Raw genomic sequence first — 15,520 nt, 5'->3', positions numbered from 1 at the left:
AATAAAAATCCTAGAAAAAAAACAAAAAAATACAGTGTTATGATATTTAAATAGCACCCAACCATTACTATATCAATTTTTGGCCTTGAATTTTTGTACATGGCCTTATAAGGATATAATAAAAAAAATTTGCTAAATAAAAAATTTTTATTAGTTGATTTAAAAATGGTACTTTTGGCCGGCTAAATCAGCGTTTGGTCCCACTGTGCCGGGCGGCATGGCTGCCTCTGTCTCAGGCGTTCCGCTTCCTCCTTCTTTAATAAGACGGATTCGGCGAACGCCTGGACGAGCGTCCACGCCTCCCGACTCCTCAACATCAGGTCCACCCGATCATGGACCCGACTCGGAACGTGGACCCTAGTCGAGACTCCAAAGAGTCCCGCTCCTGGGCCCACGCCTCGCACCGGAAGAGGGTGTGCAGAGCGCTATCAGCCTCTCCCGGGCGATCCGAACAGTGGTCGTACGTCGGCGCGGCTGCTTTACGAATACGGTGTAAGTACTCGTTAAAGCAGTCGTGGGATTTAAAAGCCTACAAAGTTAGAAATTTTATGATAATACATGTATTTTAGGTGCATTATTTGTTCGGGGACCTAATTAAAAAGAAAAAATTTTGAAATTTTTTAGTTGTATATCTGTTTAACACACCATAAATATTTGAAGTTTGAGAAAAAAGTGTAACATGTAAAATTTAGCATTAGAAAATTAGTAAAAATCCGCTCAAAATCAAATGAGAGATTTTTGTTGTTTTAAAATCACATTTTTGTAATTGTTTTATATATTATTGTACACATATTATATTATGGATTCAATATAATTATATATGTTTTATTTATTAAATTTATTATTTTAGTTGCAAAATAAAAAATTAATTAATTAAATTACTATGATAATATTGTAAAATATCTTAATAAATAATCATAGTTTTATTCTAGTAGTTAGAATATTCTGTCTTCAAAAATATCAGTTAATGATATCTAAAGGCTTCTTGTGGTACTGTTATTAATTGATAAAAATCTGTGTTTTTCCCTATTCCCGAGAATAGTTTTACACAATTTAAATATTAAATCTATAAATGTACTTCCGTATGGACTTAAAAATGCACCTAAGACCTTCGTACGACTTATGAACGAAGTACTTCGGTGGGGTATTTAAATGACTTTGTTCAGATTTATCTGGACGATATTTTAATAACTTTAGATAGCGTAAAAAACCATTTAGACCATCGCAGTAAAGTTTTAGAACGCCTAGAACGAGATAGTTTCAAATGATCACGCAAAAAAGTGTAAAATTGGGTTTTCAAAAATTTATTTTTTGGAACACCTTTTGCATGGGAAGAACATCGATAATGAACCTGAAAAACTTGAGTCCATACACGTCATATCAGTCCCACGTAATGTCAGACACTTATGCAGATTTTTAGGGGTATGTAATTTACACGGACAGCATAGAACCTCATACCAAACTGTTCAAAAAAGGGATAAAGTGGTCGTGATTCCATACACAGCAAAACGCAGTCGAACATATCAAAGTAATGATATATGATTCATCACGACTCTCACCCTATGGTTACACAAAAACGTTTTGTTTACAAACCGACACTAGTGAACTGGGCAAAAGGACGGTATTGTTTCAGAATTGCAATGAGCTGAGCAAAAGGAATTCCGTCACTTAGGCTTGTTGAAAGTTATCGGATATGCAATAACGTTACGTGACTGTCGAATGCGATCATATTGGCCACAGACAAATTTAGGTTATTTTTAGGCCCATTTTGAATGATATACAGACAAAGTCGCGTTGACGTATTTACACTAACAGTAGAGTAATAACAGTGAATTAAACACATCTAGGTAACCTAAATTTCATTATAGTACACGGGTCAGTCAAACTCAACGAAGCGCCGAACAATTTAAACCTCATAGTAGGTGTTTTTCGTTTTGTTGTACTTCTGAGGTGGGGTACATTATCCCTTTAGTTTTTTCATCGTAAAATTTAAACATAATTAGTCATCGCATGGAACATAATAACATTTTTGTTCTTATATTTTAAAATCACCTTAAACAAGACATCAAATTAGCAGTTCCGTTTGCAAAAAAAAAAAAAAATAAATATTTTAGTGACGGTGCTTCAAGTGAAGCTACATTTTATTACTTTCCTTTTGCTGTTCCACTAACTCTATCGCTGGTGTTTTTACCATGACACGAAGCAAAAAATGGCATTCTGCATTAAAACCAAAGACGTCAATATTAATATTAAAACACAGATTCATAAACCTTTTTTAGCTTCGATGCGAAGCTGAGAAGGTATTAATATTACCAAGACATTACCCTTAAAAATTGAAAAATTTTCCCTCGTTCCCCGCAAATGGGTGAAACTCCAAAAAAGTTACAAATTTAAAAATCGGTAAATTTTGTCATTTTTTTTACTTTTTTTCTTAAAAATTCCATAACTTTTTTAAAAATCAACAAATCAACATAATTTTTTTTTATACTAAAACCTTAGATATTTCCCTTATATTTGATATCATATTTTTGAAAATCTAACACTTAACCGGCTCACAGGGAGGGATTTAAAATAGCAACTCTTTTACGAAAACTAACTATTTCTACTTAATTTTTGAAAATGTTCCGGAAATACTGCGTCCTTTAAACATATATTAAATCAATGGTTATGTCATATACTATGAAATGAAAAAAAAAATTTGTCCCGACACCTTATCTTCTATGTGTAAATTGCTGCCGAAAAAGTAATTTTTAAATTTGAAGTAGCTTAAATTGCTAATTTTATCGTGCGATGAAAACAACGATCAGTTGCCGAATCGGTAACACTTGTGTCTTTCACGCTTAGGGTACGAGTTTCGAATCCACCTGTGGCAATAATATTTTGCATTTTTTTAAGTTAGAGAAAAATGTACAAATCATTTGATATTTATCTCATTTAGATTCAATAACTTCAATAAATATCAAGGATCCCATCACTATAGTCACCCCTCGTGAGAAGAAATTTTTTATTCATGTTAATATTATTTGACTATGTGTTTTTTTTTGAGGCCGTGATTTATTTTTCCAACCCTCACTTAACTTACTTTTTTCAACGATACGCCAAATTATTAAAATTCGTATTTAGTTGAAGATATTACCCTCAGCAATTGAAAGAAAAATGCCTTAATCAAATAACATGTAGCTTAACCAGCTTTATCCATACAAACAATTAAAATCATTCATTTCTAATATTTTTAAAGTATATTGTCGAATTAGATTTGATATTTGAAAGGTTACAAATATTATAAAAAAAAGAAAAATCGAATTAATTGGTCGCAACGAAAAATTTGTAACTTTCATGGCGCATTGAAAAATTAAAAAGAAAAGGGTCGCCAACCCACTGGGCGAGACAATGTATTGTTGGACCACAGTAGGATTTTAAAGAGAAATTAAATTTTGTACATTAAAAACAATTTTAAAATAAATAGAAAAGTATTAAATATTGAAGTCGATGTCCGTTGAGTCGTTGATAGTAGATGTACACAAAAACCTCGTGACATTGTCACATAACCATAACAATAAGGGATGACCTTATACAAGGCCGTTCCCCGTATCTTATAAACTAAGGGGAGTTGATTTTTGAAAGGAAAAAGATAAAAATATACACGAGTCCATTGAAGATGGAACATGCAAAAAAAATAAGATGATAGTTGAGTTACAATTAAGGGGCCTTATTAAAAAAAAAAAAATCAAGTTAATACGAGGCACAAAACCGAACGATCAAAAAACCTCGTCTACAAATTAAAACGGAACAGAGAGAAAAAGAAAAAAAAATATATTAATAACAAAAAAATACTAGTTACACCTACACTTTTACAATTAGATAATACGATGAACGTCTTCGGGTACCCACCTGCTATTAATCGCGGCATTACCGCTAAGCACGGTGGGTATACGCCCCAAGTAAGCGACTGGTTTTAGGCAGTTAGACTTAGCTAGCAAGACGTTGGGACACCCCGGAATAAAATGCACTACGTCACCACATTGTACTAATGTTATATATGCATTAGGATGATTCATAAAATTAATTTAGTAAAATTAAAAAATTATACAATCTCAATTAGTTCCAATACTTATAAAAATGAGTTACACAATGTTTCAGGTAAATCAGAAAAGATTAATCCGTGCCACAAAAGGCCTAAAGTTTGATAACTCAAAAATTTTGAATAACCGTACATTTTTCATTGTTTTTTTTAGTTCACTGCGTGATATAATGGATTTACAACAAAATTGTAAGAACAAAAGTTGTTTAAAATAATATTTTGCACAAATTATATTCTAAAAATCTTTTGATATACTTATTATTTATATATAAAAAGTCAATATATATAATTTTGTTGTTAAAAACTCACAAAATAAAGTGAATGTTAGTTGTAGTTTTTCAACTCGTGGTAATTTTCGTAAAATATCATAACAGCAATGTATAATCTTAAATAAACTTTTATCAAGTCACAATTTATTACAAGAATGACTAAAAAGACGATAAAATCTTTATCAAAACCCATTACTAATATTTGTTCTAACTATACATTTTTCAGGTTATTGTTTTCATTAGTTCTACTGCGCCCGTATGATCATTTTTAGATCGTATACATTTTAGTGTTTAAAATAATTTTAATATTTTAACATTTTTTTAATACATATTAAAATGGCTTCACGATAAACTTTATGAAAAGATACATTTATATTTTTGATTGGTTTCCCGTTAAACCAAATTATTGGTAGTAAATTACCGTCAATAAGACAAGTACTATCGGTTTTTTTTTTAATATTCGTCATGTTAACCTTATGTTAGCATACTTGAAAGCTCTAAACTGACAATAAAAGAGGTTAGTATTTTTTGGCAAAAAGCGCGTATATCTATCAGTGCTGAACAGTATTGCATAAAAAAAGTTCAAAAATATTACGATGAATGGAGAAATTTACAAAAACTGCAATACAGAAAATCTGACACTCAAGCAAAAAAAAAAAAAATGAAGAATTTAGTTCAAAACTAAATGATTTGTTTGACATTGCTCAAGTTGATGCTCTGAATTTAATGTCATTACAAGAAGATAGAGATTTTTTATTAATGCAAAGACAAAAAGGACATCCTGGTATTATGGTAGGAGTTGATATGAATATTACACAAAAAGAAAAAAAGAGCCAATGAAAGGTTAAAGATGTCCGAAAAAAGACGTAAAAGAAGTTATCACGAGATACAATCATTGAGCAAGTTTAATGTTGTTTTAGAATTATTATTTAATAATTAAGTATGTATTTTAAATGCGCAAGTAGAAATGTGCTCATCATCAGAGTCTGACGTCGCTGAAGATGATTTTAACAAGACCGGACAGCCTAAAATGTATGTTAAATAACCAACTAGAGGAAGTATTGATTTTATTACGCCAAAACTTGCAGCTACACTCGATAAATGCAAAATTAGTGATAGAGATGCAGTTCATATATTAATTTCAACAGCAGAAGCATTAGGTGAGGACGTTCAAAAATTAATTATAAATAGATCTTCAATTCGAAACTCACGCATACGTTTCCGTAAAGAACGCGCTGAAAAAATCCGTAATAATTATTTGGTAACTATTAAAGATTCCGTTGTCATTCATTGAGATGGTAAACTTTTACTTTCATTAACAGGACAAAAAAGTGTTGATCGACTTCCTATTATTGCTTTATGTAATGGTGAGAGTCAATTACTAGGAGGTCCAGCAATTGATACGGGAACAGGGGTTGATCAGGCTGATGCTATTTTTCATATACTTATTGATTGGTGTATTACAGAAAATGTATAGGCTTTTTGATGTGATAGTACGGCTTCAAATATGGGTAGATTGAAAGGTACTTGCGTGTTATTAGAAAATTACTTAGAACGTAATATTTTGTACTTGCCATGTCGACACCATATCTACGAGCTAATATTAAAATGTGTTTTTGAAGTTAAATTATGTCTAACATAATGATGTACCAATATTTAAACGGTTTCAACAAAATTGGAGAAATATAGATACTAACAAATTTGAGCCAGGTATAATGAACGACATTGTAAACAAAAAATTTAATTATGTATATACTGATGTAACTATCTTCGCAAATAACTATTTGCTTATCAAACAATCCAGAGAAGATTACAGAGAGTTTTTAGAACTAACAATTATTTTTCTTGGTGGAGTTCCCCTAAGGGGAGTTTCCTTTAGAGTTCCGGGAGCTATACATCATGCTAGATGAATGACAAAAGCTTTATATTGCTTAAAAATATTTATATTCCGAAACCAATTTAATTTAACCCAAAAAGAAGAAATGTCAATAGCTAGTATTTGTATATTTATAATTAGATTATACGTAAGAGCTTGGAATAGTGTACCACTTGCTTCTAATGCACCATACTAAGACTTTAATTTTTTAAAAGATTTGGTAAATTATCAGTCAATAGATAAAAATATATCAGAAGTTACAGTTAGAAAACTGTGTGGTGATTTATGATATCTATCGCCAGAGAATACGGTATTATCACTTTTTGATAATAATGTTCCATTTGATACAAAGAGAAAAATTATAGCTGCTCTAATAATCCATACAGATGATGATGTACCAAAAAAATATTTATTGAATACAAAAGAAGCTACTGGAATATTAAATAAAAATCTTGAAGATTTTATCTGTGAAAAATTTTTCAAACGTTTTAATATAGATACTAGTTTTCTGACCATTGACTCATCATTATGGAGCACTGATGAAAATTTCAAGATATCAATAGACCTTATTAATAACAATAATGTAGTAAATGATATAGCTGAAAGGGGTGCTATACTAATGGAGGAGTTTAATACGATGCAAAACAAAAACAATATTTGCTTCAAGTAGTAAATGATTACCGCAGTAAATATCTTGATTTCAAAAAGAGTACTCTTTTAGATAATTAGTTCAATGATTAATTTTTAGTTTTAATGTTTGATGTGTTTTTGTAAATTTTTAAAATAAAAATTTTTCGTATTATAAAATTAACACTGAATTCACTTTATTTTGTGAGTTTTTAACAACAAAATTATATATATTGACTTTTTATACATAAATAATAAGTAAATCAAAAAATTGTTTAGGATATAATTTATGTAAAATATTATTTTAAACAACTTTTGATTTTACAATTTAGTTGTGAATCCATTATTTCACGCGCTGAACTAAAAAGACAATGAAAAATGTACGGTTATTCAAAATTTTTGAGTTATCAAACTTTAGGCCTTTTGTTGCACGGGTTAATCTTTTCTGATTTACCTGAAACATTGTGTAACTCATTTTTATAAGTATTGGAACTAATTTTTAATTAATTACTGTATAGAAGAGTTGCCAAATGCTGTGAACGAGCATCTGTATGAAACATTTGCTCGTGCGTTTTGTTTCGAAAAAGTGTAGACGACGCTCTCGTATTCTACCTTCATAATCGTTGTAAGTTAAGCACTTAGCGTTCTTCGATTTCATTTAGACGTTGTTGTAGAACCGCGTTATTTTAGGTTGTGTTGTCCGGTCCGAAAGTTACATGGATCGGTTCGGACAGGTACGCGTAATTAGTATGATATGTTCCTACCGGTTTTCGCATTATCTGTGAGGCGGTAAACCGATTCCATACGATCTCGTCTTTGTGTTGCGGTTTAAAATATTTCTAGAGAATGACCGGATTTCCTACGGATTTTACCCTATCTTAAGGTTTTCATACTTTAAATCAATATTAGTTTGGTTAATAATCTATTGTCAGGGAGCCATTTGATAGGAAGTAGTAGACGCAAATAAGGTAGACGATACCAAGTTGCATTAGAAGTGGCGTAGAGCCATTTATTCATTGCAAAGAAAAAAACCAGTAAGCGCAAGCGTATACAACTAATTAATGGCCAAATTATTTCGAAACAATACGTATCACGAAGATGATTTCAACGTACAGTTGTGGTGGTGGGTCGTTGTCGACCATGGGTTACTCGCTGGATTTTTTAATATTTAAAATTAAATAAATATGAGAACATTTTCTACAAAAATTACGGGTCGTCGTCGATAGTGTGGCACTTGTTGGACTTTGTACCGTGGCGTATAGCACTCAATATTGGTTAGTCAAACTATTATATACAAGTAGTAGACGATGATAGAAGATGGTGACGCGGTTGGTTTTTAATATTGTTTTAATATCTAAAATTAAATAAATTAAATTTGGATAAATTTGTAAACATTTTCTACAAAATAGCACATTTTTAATCGAAATTGAGATTTACATAAAAACGTTCTAATCAAATACAGATAAATTTAAATCCATAAGTTTTTACATAAAACAAATAATCCAATTTAAATTTACGTTAAATTTAATTTAATTTTAATATAAAATATTTTTTTTAAATTATTGTATTCTGAAATATCACTTCAGCTGTACATAAATCAGTAATTAAACAAAGTTAATAATAAAGTACTACTATATTTATATATATATGTTAGCTACCATTCTCTATCAATATTTAAAAAGTGCTTAAATAGAAATTGTTGTATGTTAGAGTTTAAATTATTTTCAACGATTATTAATTACTTATATCACATAATAATATAGTTTATATTTGTAGAAAGTTATTTGAAAAATAAAAATTAATCGCCGTATTTATTTTACCTCTATAAAAAGAAAAGATTAATATTCTTTTTTATATTTATATTTTACATTTTTTTTTATATTTATAACTGAAAAATGTATATAGAAAATAACAATTTGCATATATTCATTTTAAATCTTTTTTAGTTCTAGACTAGTCATAATTAATATTAGTATTTTATTTTCAATGGAATTTTATTCGATTATTTTAATGTCTATTGGCATATCCGTTTTAAAAATAGACGAAGGAGTAAATTGCATTTGTAATTATGTTAACAATTATCCCGATAATTATAGAAATTACATAAAAACAGTGATTGATTATATTTCTTCACATATTGAATTGAATGAAATACTAAATCTTAAATTAAAAGAAGATTCAAATACTACTTTTAGTGTAGAGGAAGTTTTCATATCCCATAGAAAATACACTAAATTCAAAACTAACTATTTTTATACAATAAATGTATTAAATTTCAAGTACACTGAAATACTAAAGAATTTCCTCGATTACATTGATATTATTCTCCAAAAATGTAAGCAATTTCATGAAAGAAATTTAGAAGAAAATTTTATTTGTTGTGTAACATCACTCGTTGAAGAAGTGAAGAATTCAAAGACTATGTTTGAAAATCTTCACAATGCTATGACTTTTTTTAGCTACATTGATGTAAGATTTGTGTTCCAAGGATCCATTATGCCAAATGTTATAATTGATGAAATCGACTTTTTTCAAAAATATGTACTTCAAAAAATATCAGAGAACAGCCATTTAGATCTTAACAGACATTTTGATCTGAACTGCTTACCAAATTTTCAAGACTCTGAAATGAATTTTAAGAATTTAAATGAATTTCATACAGTTGCATCAAAAATAGTAAATAATCTCTATCAAAATAGTAATATTATTATCGACACTTCTATAAAATCCAATTCGACAACAATTGACATGAATGAAGATGACTCTTATTTAGTCTATTTAACATGTAGTAAACTTAAATCGTTTTATAATAAAAACATAGAAATTTGGTATAAAAATCTTGGCTTTGAACAATTTCTCAATCCCAAAACACCTCAGTAAGAATGCTTTTTATTTATATTAACTTTCTATTCTAATTTTATATTAGAATATAATTAATATGACATATTTTTGAAAATACAAGAAATTTAAATTTAAGGTTTAAGTTCTGTGTTAGTTAGATGATATATGAACTGTATTATAATAAATATAACACAGTCTGTGTACAAATTTGAAAAAATTATTATTTATTTACAAAATAAACAAATTCAATAATGATAAGTTTTCTATCCTTTTATTTTCTGAAGTTGATATTCTACTTTATGTGGTGATCCTTTTTTCACATTACATTAAAGACCAGACACCACCAATTAGAAAATCACAAGAAAAGTTTTTTAGTTTTTCAATTTGGATTCATTTAAACTTACTTATTCCTCCTAAATTTCCAATATTGTAAATAAGTCCTTATCCTAAAAATAATAATGTTGTAATATATATAATGTTACTATAAAATATTGTTTACCAGAAATCATATATTTTCCCTCGATATTTTAATATTTTAATAGAAATATATATTTTAATTATTTTTCAAAAATTTCAATTGAATCGAAATAAAGCAATAATTTATTAATAATATTTAAATTTATTTAATCTATGTGTTCATTAATAATCTTAATATTTTTATTAATATAGACTCTTACCACCAATAGATCCAAATATTAATATAAATATGGGAATTAAAGCTTTCAATATACTTCGACAGGAATCTGGTTGGAAAACGATGGAACACATTAATATAGTTTATAATGGAAAATTATTTAGCGTAGATTGTATTATGAAAGACCCAATTAATATCATGAATTTTCAAATAAAAAAAGAACATGTAATACAATTATTAAGATGTAGATACACAGAAATAATAAAAAATTACCATGTCTTATTATCTTCTATATTGTCTTTGTGCAGTACAAAAGTAAATGGATTCAGCTACAATTGTTTGATTAAACTATTTGACTCATTCAACAAATCTAAAATAATGTTTGAAGGTTTGCATACAGCCTTAATTACTTTACAGAAATCATCTCTATGGAATTATACTTTTTTGTCTCATTCGAATTTACAAAAAATATTAAAATGGATTGAAGATTTCCTTAGTTTATTGAATAATAATGAATTTTCTCAAGATAATTTTGTCGGTCAAAATGGTATTTTAATCACTGAGATTTTAGATAAAAATTTGAAAAATTTTCTAAATGTTCTTAAACAATCTAATATGGAGTTAAGGATCGATTTAAAAAACATGACCTTCCGTTGTAATATGAGAGAACCTTATTATAAAAAATCTATATCAATAAAATATTTCAAGTATTTAGCAAGTAAAATGAGAAGTGCATATTATGAACAGTCAATCCAAATTTATTCTTATGCATGTAATTATTTTGACGAATTTTGTAAAAATATTTACAAATCTTGTTATGAAAATTTAGGATTCAGAAAGGTTTACTCTCTCAACAATAGTTCTGATAAAATATTAATTGTGCATTAGATTGATTATTCATCTACTTAGTTTTCATTACATAGTAAATGTTAAGTATCAACAAGTTGAATTTAATAATTAAATTTCATAAAATTATTACTAGAATAAATGTACTAGTTCACTATATTTCAAGTCAAATTTAATGTTTAAAAATCATTAAAAAAAAAACATTTTTTTTAACTTGCTACATTTTTTGAAGTGTTTACCCGCACACTTAATATAACATAATTATAAACACACTTCAATAAATTATAAAAAAAATAATGCTGTATAATCTATATCGTTAAGAACTACCATATGTTTTAGATTTAATAAAATTAAAATATAAATTGTAAAATATTTTTAGCATAAATTTTTATAAAATTGTTAAAAAGTGTAAATCCACTAAATTACATATCTACAAAATTTTATAGCTCAATTAAAATTTTAATACATAAAGTGGGAACAATTTTGAAATAGTAGAATCAACTCGTACGCATTGTATACATACTCCACTTGCATTTTATACCCACTTTATGTAACAAAAATTATATTATTAATGTTTGCAAATGAGTATTATCTTAATATTATTATGATCCTATCAAAATTTTTATAAAAAAAATGGCTATTTTGAAAATACTAAAATTTTTTTTTTCTTATTAGTGACAAATAATAAAAAAGATGCATTAGACGTAGTAAAAAAAGCGATAATTATTTTATAAAAAGTACCTTGATATGCCCTTCATGTAAATATAGTTGAAATATTCAGTTGAGATTATCTGAGCACAGGTCTAGTTCCTAGTTATTGACAACATATAATTTTAATAAACAGAAAAAAATTGATTTATAATTACTATAGTTTTTGTTATGTATTCATAGCGGTAATGACTATAAATCGGATTCGACCGAAAACACCATTTAATGAGGTACGTCGTTATTTTTCTCAACATTAAAAATACACTTTATCTTCAGATATAAAAATAATTTTTTTTTGTAATATAATTACACATTACTTTTTTTGATCTTTATTATTAGATAAGATATTTCAATATATTAAAATATTTTTCTAGTTTCTTAATTTGGCCTTTCCCTTAAATTGGTTATAGTCACCGGTATAATAAAACGAAATCAATGATAAATACATTTTAGCATAAAATCTAAAACTTTAAGTAATCTTAAAACACAAAAGGGAAATCGAATAATAAGCTTTATTCAATAATCAAAATAAGATAAAATATCATATATATATTATAAGTTGGTATTTGATCAATTGGTTGCTATAGAAGTTCTATCGTCGTAGAATCTCCAAGGGTTCAGAACAATAAATACAAGTATATATTAAGAGGACGCCATACAGATAATGAAAAATGGGTTTAAACATGTCTTGCGGGGGACTACTTCATTTGATCTGTATTGATGTTAGAGTTTCAAAATTTTTACCAAATTATAGAGGACAAAATTATCTGTGATCTAGCGTTTTTATTTTTTTGTTAACATAATTTCTAGTACTTTATATTTACTATTAAACATTCCTATTTTTTTGGTTTTTTAAATGTTTAATAAATAGCTTCAGAGTTGTGTTATCAAAATTATAAAAACGCTAGATCACAGATAATTTTCTCCTTTATAATTTGGTAAAAAATTTGGGACTCTAGCATCGATACAGATCAAATAAAGTAGTCCTGCGCAAAACAGTTTTTATGCAAAATAATGAATTTTTTGTCTATCGACATGTGTCGGTCCCTAGTGGCATTTATAACGTGACGAATTTTTTGTTGAATGACGGTAACCGATTACCCTCACCCTTCAACTGCTACCTTGCCAACGATCAAAACCAGTTATTTTTATACTTTGTTATCGACGAACCGGGGCACCATTTAGCAGTCGCTTATCTGAATTTGTAAAATAATTGTTATTATTGACGGGTGATAAGACTTAAATTTTAACTTTACTGTGTTCATTTTTACACGTAAATAATAATGCAAATATAATGAAAAGATTTATTGATCGGAAATCTGTCAGAAATTTACGTGGAGTTTTATTTTGTAACATTAGAAAACATTCTTGTTACGAATATGAGTCCACAGTATACATTATATTCGTGGGCAGCAGGATGGATCAAACGTCTTTTTAGTAGTAGTAGTCTTTTTAGTAATTTAAAATTAGATATTCTTTCTCCAAAAATTAATTATTTGCCAAAAAAATAAAGGTCATCATTAAAAATTTTGTGTATTAAATTAAAGTTTACCAGTCCTGAATTTATTTATACGTAGTATATTGTATCACTTAAAACCATTTTTTGTGAGTTTTAAGACTCGTGTATCAGTTTTATAAAAATTTTGTAACACGAATAATAGGCCTTGGCGTTATTAAACAGCATTTTACAAATTTCTGATTGACTGCAAATATATTTATGATACATAGAATACTCCTTACATAATACATTTATTTTATGCATGTAATAAGTGGGCGTACGCACTAAGTTTACTTGCATTATAGTGAGTATAAACTTAAATTAAATTTTATATGAGCATTTTGGTATTCAAATTTTTTAATCTAAAATAAAATCTGCTATTGCGTATTTTTTTAATTCAGAGATAAACATTTTTAATTTACATTTTTTGCACATACCAGATTTTTCATGCCTAGCTTAATTTAAGGTTAGTTAAAAATAATGATTCTTTCGAAATTTGAATTTGAATTTGAATGGAATGAAATGGTAGAAAAATGATATATGATAAAGGGATTTTTGATAAATGTGAAATGGTATTTATTTTATGATATCTATAACCGTTTGATAATCGGTATCTAATTCGTTTATGTGTATTATTTTTTGGTAATATCTTTCACAAATTTTATACTAATCAAATATGAATTTACACTCTTATTTCTTGCTTCCACAGTTCCCAAAGAGATTACTGAAATCGGATATAAAAAAAAAAAAAAAAAAAAGTGACTAAATTCACTAATTAAAATCACTATCATAAGAAACGCTTCGATTCAAATCTGTAGATAGTGTTTAATTCTAAGAAATTGATGGATAATTACAAAAGCAACATCAACTTCTATTTCCTTAATTATACCCAGATTAGTAATTCTTTTAATTATAAATTATATAATTTTTTAAATTAATTGTTTTCATATTATTATTGATTTTGATTTTTAATATGTTAAAAGTAATCATTTTGAACCTACTTTTTTTTGTCCTTTAAAGTGAAAGTTTTAATAAAAAAAAAATTAATTTGTTACCATAACTTATAGTTCAACTTGCAAGTTTGAAATTGACATTATTAAATAGAAAAAATGAAATTTTTAAGATTAATATGCAATCAGAAATTATAACTACTTTTTATAGTACATGTATCAGAAAAATTCGATTTTTTTAAATTTTTATCGTAATAGATAACTGAAAATGAAATAATAGTAATCATTTCCTAATAACTTTTAATCATTGATTATAATGTTTCAAGTTTTGAACGCCCCCTATATAAGGGGAAATTGACCAATTTTAATAAAAAGTATGTCAAATGAAAGATGTACTTTTTATAGTACATGTATCAGAAAAATTCGATTTTTTTAAATTTTTATCGTAATAGATAACTGAAAATGAAATAATAGTAATAATTTCCTAATAACTTTTAATCATTGATTACAATGTTTCAAGTTTTGAACGCCTCCTATATAAGGGGAAATTGACCAATTTTAATAAAAAGTATGTCAAATGAAAGATGTACTTATAATGTATTTAGAAAAAAAAAATTGTGCTGATACTTACATTTTTCGAAAAGTTATAGCATCGAAATAAAATCGAAATAAAATTAAATCGAAAATTTTAACACAAAAATAGCGTTTTTTTAACTACGGCTTCCGTTTGCATGCAGAAGATAAAGTGTCGGGACAAATTTTTTTTTTCATTTTACAGTACATAAAATAAGCTTTAATTTGGTATATGTTTAAAGGACGCAGTATTTCCGCAACATTTTCAAAAATTAAGTTGAAAAAGTTAGTTTTTGTAAAAAAGTTGCTATTTTAAATCCCCCCCAGTGAGCAGGTTAAGTGTTAAATTTNAAAAGTTGCTATTTTAAATCCCCCCCAGTGAGCAGGTTAAGTGTTAAATTTTCAAAAAAATGACATCAAATATAAGGGAAATATCTAAGGTTTTAGTATAAAAAAAAATTATGTTGATTTGTAGATTTTTAAAAAAGTTATGGAATTTTTAAGAAAAAAAGTGAAAAAAATGACAAAATTTACCAATTTTTAAAATTGTAATTTTTTTGGAGATTTGTGATTGGAGAGCTGAGAAAAAGTAGTGACAGACACACAAAAAAAAAAAA

General features: G+C 27.4%; 2 protein-coding genes across 2 annotated transcripts in view; both read left to right on the top strand.

The window, feature by feature from the left end:
- LOC126908496 (secreted protein C-like) overlaps window positions 1–15,520 on the top strand; it is a 181,391-nt gene that overhangs the window by 26,756 nt on the left and 139,115 nt on the right. The window lies entirely within an intron of this gene.
- Window positions 8,812–11,496, top strand: LOC126908091 (uncharacterized). The gene is made up of 2 exons (XM_050689972.1): window positions 8,812–9,729; window positions 10,364–11,496. Exons 1-2 carry the CDS (start codon window positions 8,840–8,842, stop codon window positions 11,214–11,216), a joined length of 1,743 nt encoding a protein of 580 aa, XP_050545929.1. The 5' UTR covers window positions 8,812–8,839; the 3' UTR covers window positions 11,217–11,496.

Source organism: Daktulosphaira vitifoliae, unplaced genomic scaffold (assembly GCF_025091365.1).
Source record: "Daktulosphaira vitifoliae isolate Bord-2020 unplaced genomic scaffold, ASM2509136v1 Scaffold_1, whole genome shotgun sequence".
In the NCBI taxonomy this organism is placed as follows: Eukaryota; Metazoa; Arthropoda; class Insecta; order Hemiptera; family Phylloxeridae; genus Daktulosphaira; species Daktulosphaira vitifoliae.
The sequence above is the reverse complement of the archived record's forward strand: the minus strand, read 5'-3'. Positions and strand labels throughout refer to the sequence as shown.

Coding starts and splice junctions, on each gene's coding strand:
- LOC126908091 (XM_050689972.1), top strand. CDS start 8,840: ATGGAATTTTATTCGATTATTTTAATGTCTATTGGCATATCCGTTTTA. Junction 9,730..10,363: donor CTCAATCCCAAAACACCTCA/GTAAGAATGCTT, acceptor TTATTAATATAG/ACTCTTACCACCAATAGATC.